Genomic DNA, 6037 nt, shown 5'->3' with positions numbered 1-6037 from the left:
CACCTTGTAACTTAAGTCCGGTGATCGGACCGGATTAATAGTGTTACAATTACAAAAGAAATTATGTCAACTTAAGAAGTAAATCATTATAAACTTTAGAAGCATACTTGGACTGTAATTTCCAACGTAACTAAATAAGCACCAATTGTTAATGATACATATAAGATAAACACCAATTGTTAAGGATACACTAACTTAAGTAGTTGGAGCAGAAGAAGAAGTAGTTGTGGAACTGACAAATATTGAATTGAGCATAAAGGCTAGAATGATTAAAGTAACATTTTTCAAAGGTGAGTAGGTGATTAAGGCATCAAGTAAATTACTATCCTAACCACAAATTAACTCATTCGTTAGCTCTATTAGAGTTAATCCTAGTCTATTCAGTCTAGATCTCAACTCTAACCTTCTCTTCAAAAAAAAAAATTAAGGTCATCAAATAAATATAATGTGTTTATCAAATAAGCAGATTATATAAGCACAAGACTAAATAAAATAATTAACAAAAATCAAAACAATTGAAGAGAAAATATAGAAACTTGTTTTTTGTTACAAATTATCCTAGCTAAAGTACGACAAGATAGTTGCATTTCTAGCAGAAGGGTTTCTTAAGCACAACATTCTAAGGCTAATTTGGAAACAACCTTCGTATTTGGAAAGTTTGGAGGTAATTTTGGGAACAAATTCCATATTAGGAATAGGCTAAGCCTAGGAAGGTTGGTAGGATTCTTAGGTTTGCCCCACTTTTGAGATGTTTTGGAGAGTATAGATTGGAGACTCAAATATGGGCATTGTTAAGAAGTTGCTTCTTTAGAAAAACAAGTGCTTCCTCTCCCTCTTCTCGTAGTGTTGGAAAATTGGTTTAGAAAACTATTTTGTTTGCATGATGGAGTTTTAGAATTTCCTAAAACCATGTCCTTTTTGTGTTATCTATGATAATAAAATTTACCAATTTTAGTACATGTTGTAGAAATGATAGGGATACTTGCTTTGCAAAAAGGAAATTGTGGCTAAAATAGTACTTGGAACTGTGGCCATAGTTTCGATCATGAAATCAAAAGTGTGAAAGCTTTAAAGATGAACACCAAGATTATTTATATAATTTGACCTCAGTCTACATCTATGGGGCATTGCCTAGATCAATGATCCACTATCTTTATCAGAGTACAATCAATGATTTAAGTCTTACAATAAATAACATTTTAGAGGAGACAAAAAAGGTAACTAAAACTAAATTTAGCCATTATAATTTATAGTGACTAGATTTAAAGCTGTCACTTGTCAATACAAATACCTTCAACACTATTGTATTTGCAACAACTTTTACAAAACTGTCACAGTTATTCAATTTTTTTGTGACAAAAGTTTCCGCACTAAACTTGTAAGTAATTGTGACAAAAAAATAAGGGTAATCTACAAAAATAGTCACTTTTGTTTGCCTTAAGTTACATTTTAGTCACTTATGTTTGAAATGTTACATTTTAGTCACTTATGTTATTATTTTGTTACGAAGTGATCACTCTACCGTTAAGTTCTGTTATCTCTCTAACAGCAATCCTATGTGGCAGTCCAACTAGATTTTAAGTGCCAACTTGGATTTCTAAATGGGATGAAAATAAATTATAAATTAAATAAATTTAATTAATTAAAATTTTTAAACCTAAACCTTAATTGAAAAAACTGTTCATCTCCTCTTTTTAATTTTTCTTCGTCTCTTCTTTTTTTAGGTTTTCTTTTTTCATTTGACTGGAAAAACTATTATTAAGATCAAAATAGTTGAAATCAAATTGACTGCTTCATAAAGATGGATTCAATGGAGACTCCAGGTATGTATTCTTTGCATTCCTCTGTCTCTTTTATTCAATACTGAAAAACAAAAGATTGAATTTTTTATTGTTTAATAAAAACCCTAAATTAAAATTCTTGATATTTTCTTCAACTTTTTGAAATTTTTCTTGTTCCTAATCATTATATTTTCTAGTTTTTTTTCACAGTTCTTGAAAAATTGGTTGCTCAATCAAATTTTTCTAATCTGAATCAACTTGTATGTTCACAATCTCTTTGTGGGTATTCCATATTATTCTTTCTTACTGCTAATTTTGAGCTGAATTACCTTGCTATACGAATAAATCCTCTTCGTAACTTAAGGAATGCAACCTGTAAGTCCAGAAATAAACCCAGAATTTTTTAGTTGCCAACATAAAGAGATAAAGAAGATGATCAAGATCCAATAATAAAACCCATTGTAAGTTTTGGGCGTTAGAGAAAATAGGGTGTGATAAACAGGTTATGTCAGAAGGGCTTCACACAACCTAATTAGCAAAGAAGAAAAATAAGAATACAGGAGTGGTAGAAGAATGAAACCTCAGAATCATGCTGCATGAGAAATGTCTCTTGCACTCCACCAGACACTACGATACAACTATAACCAGCTTCCAGCAGGGAACAAAAGTTCTTTCTTGTGGCTGGTGAGGCACCCAACCATGTCCACATATGCCTCAAAAATGGAGTGTAGAATACCTATTCATTCACCAAAACCAAGTAGAGCGGCTGAAACAAATTTGAGTTATAGGTTATGGAATGTGAAGGATATGAGAATTTGAGGAGTTCAATTGGGCTTACAGGGCTAGTGGTAAGACATTTCAGTTTGGGAAGAGGCATGAAACCTATACGTTCAGCCAACGTAACAACTCCGATCAGCAACACCGAATGTGGGGCATAACTGAGAACTGCAACATTTACATGCTAACATCTATTATTTGCCCCAACTGGCAACCACTAAATAACTTAGATAGCCCAAGCATGAACATATACTCTCAATATATTTTTAGTGGAAATAAGAAATGGTAAACAGTAAGGGAGTATTTTTGTTTCTTCGACCTGTCTACTGAACAAAACTAAAAATAATTGTAAATCTATCAAATAAGAATGAAGCAAAATTTCACTTAATAAACCAAAAACAATTGTAAATCTATCAAATAAGAACAAAAAATAATTATGTTGCTGTCTCCCAAAACATATACTTTAATTTTAACTCAGGTGTAGTTTGATGCAAATGTATATGTTCAATTTTTCATTTTAACTCAGGTGTCAATATGTGAATAATGATTACTGTTTTCATGTTTTAGATTATGTATTTTAATGTTGCCCAAATGTGAATATTGACTGCTGTCCGAATGTCCTAAAATGTTCATAAATTCATTACTGATGTTGTTTGAAATTGAACTGAATTTGAGATAATTTTTTTCAGGTTTGAATTGTGCAATTTGTTGATACTAATATAATGTTTTATTTTTCTTTTTTGGTTTAGGGTTTGAAGTTGAACAAAATACTTTAGGGGGAGATTTTGGAGGAGAAGCGTCTGACTTAGATGATAGTTCATATAAAGCTTATGAGTCAGGTACTTCTTATTCTGATTCTTTTGAGTCTGATGGTGATAGGGTAGATGAACCAGAGGTTGAACTAGTAGGTGAAATGATACAGAAGGAGTTAGACCGCTTACTAGATTCAAGTTTTTGGAGTTTAGAAGATGATTTTGATAGTAGCAGTGATCATGATTTGAATAATGACATGGATTATGATAAATATGGGAATAAAAAGTACCCTCTATTCAATCCTCAAACTGATATGAGGAACCCTATATTGATAAAGGGTTTGGTTTTCCCTAGTAGAGACATTTTAAAAGATGCAGTTAAACAGTATGGGAGGATAAATAGGGTAGTAACCAAACTAACTAGGAATGACAAGCTTAGGGTGAAAGCAGTCTGTGCACCTAGTTGTCCATGGACGTTATGGGCATCCAAGTTAAATCCCAAGGATCCAATGGATAGGAGTTGGCAAATTAAGACCTTAGTCAACCACCATAAGTGTAGCAAGGTAATGAAAAATAAGAATATTACTTCAAAGTGGATGGCTAGACATTATTTACACAAATTTCAAGTTGATCCCAATTATTCCTTAACATCCTTACAAAATGATATTAGGGTGGATTTTGGAACAATAGTGTCTCGGACTAAATGTATGAGGGCTAAGATTAGGGCTCTAGAACTAGTTCAAGGGAATCACAAAGCTCAATATGCCAATATATATGATTATTTACTTGAGTTAAGGAGAAGCAACCCTGGTACAACAACCATCTGTAAATTAGACTGTAGGCTATTTCAGAGGCTTTATATATGCCTTGAAGCATGCAAATCAGGTTGGTTAACTGGTTGTAGGAGAATTTTAGGGTTAGATGGGTGTTGGCTGAAGGGATATTATGGTGGACATTTGCTTGCTGCTGTTGGGGTTGATGCCAATGATTGTATATATCCAGTGGCTTTTGCTGTAGTTGAGAGTGAAAACAAACAATCATGGTTTTGGTTCCTCGAGTTGTTACAGAGAGATTTAGAGATCGACAACTCCTACAATATATGTTTCATGTTTGACAAACAAAAGGTACTATAAAGTCATGGTATATGCTAAATTGTTTATATAAAAATGATTGCTTAGCATGTTGTTTTAATTGTTTTACAGGGCTTAATAGAAGCGATTTCTTTGTTGTTCCCTAATGCTGAAGCAAGAAATTGTGCCAGACATCTTTACAATAATTTTAAAAATATAGAAGGATTTAGAGGCCAAGTTATGCGCCTTACTTACTGGAAAGCTGCTAAAGCAACTTTTCCAAGACAATTTGAAGAAACAATGTTTGAAATGAGGTCACTGTCAGAATCTGCTGAGGCTTGGCTGTGTGACAAGGATCCAAGAACTTGGTCAAGAGCCCACTTCTCAACCAGATGCAAATCTGATCTACTACTGAACAACAACAGTGAATGTTTCAACAAGGTTAAAAATTATTTTTTAAATCTGACTATTTATCACTTCATGTTGTATAATTGTTGTTTGAGTTATTTAAAGACTTACTCTCCTTGCAGATCATTTTAGAAGCTAGAGATAAACCTATCCTAACGATGTTAGAAATAATTAGAAGAAAAGTCATGACTAGTTTGGTTTCTATGAGAGAGGCTACTGAGAAGTATCCTAGACCTTTATGTCCAAGGATACAGAAGAAGTTGTCTGAAATTGTTAGTCAGTCCAATAAGTAAGTTTTGCTAACTCTTTTTTACTTAGCTTGAATTTTTTTGCTTGGATGGAAAATTTTTTAACTTTAAAATGTTACTTTGTTTATAGTATATGGCTGATATATGCTGGAAATGAGAAGTACGAGGTAGACTGTGGATTAGGCAACAAGTATGTGGTTGACCTCCTCAACTCCTCCTGTTCATGTAGAAAATGGGATTTGTCAGGAATCCCATGTAAGCATGTTGTTTCTTGCATGCAATTACTTGCTGTGAGCCCTGAAACTTATGTAAATACATCTTATACTGTCAGTACCCAGTTGAATATTTACAGCCACTTGATTAACCCTGTAAAAGGTAATAGCCCTAAAAACCTAAAACTTTATGAAATATTACTTATTTATAAAATGTGTTTAACATCTTTAAATTTTTGTGTATAGGTCCTATGCAATGGGAACATGTAAGGGACATGGAACCCATTCTTCCTCCCATAATTAGAAGGCCCCCAGAAAGACCCAAACAAACAAGGAGGAAGGAAATAGATGAAGTAATAAAGAGTGGATCAAAATTAAGCAAGACAGGACAGCAAGCTAATTGCAGCAAAAGTGGCAAACTAGGCCATAATACAAGGACTTGCAAAGGGATTGTTGGGGGTAACCAAATGGCAAGCCAATCATCGAGCCTGCAAAATTTGAACAAAGCCACTTCAATGGATAACACATCAAGCCAACCACCCTTAACTCAACAAAGCTCAAACCTGAGAGCAAATTTTAGGGCCAAATTACCTTTCAAAAGGAAATCTATTTTGTGAACAAAGAATATATCCTTTTAGAAGGGTTGTTGAATCATGTTAACAATACATTTTATCTTAATTGAGGGTTTGAAACAATTTTTTTTTGAAATGTTAAACTATTGAACAATTACTTGAGAAATGGCTATTGGACATATTATATATTCACCTATTAGACAATTACTTTGAAGCC

General features: G+C 33.1%; 1 protein-coding gene across 1 annotated transcript; it reads left to right on the top strand.

Annotated features, from left to right (window-relative positions):
* Positions 1-2384: 2384 nt before the first annotated feature.
* LOC107939871 (uncharacterized) lies at positions 2385-5865 on the top strand. Its single transcript, XM_041104348.1, has 6 exons — positions 2385-2448; positions 3308-4434; positions 4513-4821; positions 4911-5077; positions 5167-5411; positions 5495-5865. Exons 1-6 carry the CDS (start codon positions 2385-2387, stop codon positions 5863-5865), a joined length of 2283 nt encoding a protein of 760 aa, XP_040960282.1.
* Positions 5866-6037: the final 172 nt, after the last annotated feature.

Source organism: Gossypium hirsutum, chromosome D11 (assembly GCF_007990345.1).
Source record: "Gossypium hirsutum isolate 1008001.06 chromosome D11, Gossypium_hirsutum_v2.1, whole genome shotgun sequence".
Taxonomy (NCBI): Eukaryota; Viridiplantae; Streptophyta; class Magnoliopsida; order Malvales; family Malvaceae; genus Gossypium; species Gossypium hirsutum.
Note: the sequence above shows the minus strand (reverse complement) of the source record. Positions and strands in the feature narration are given on the sequence as shown.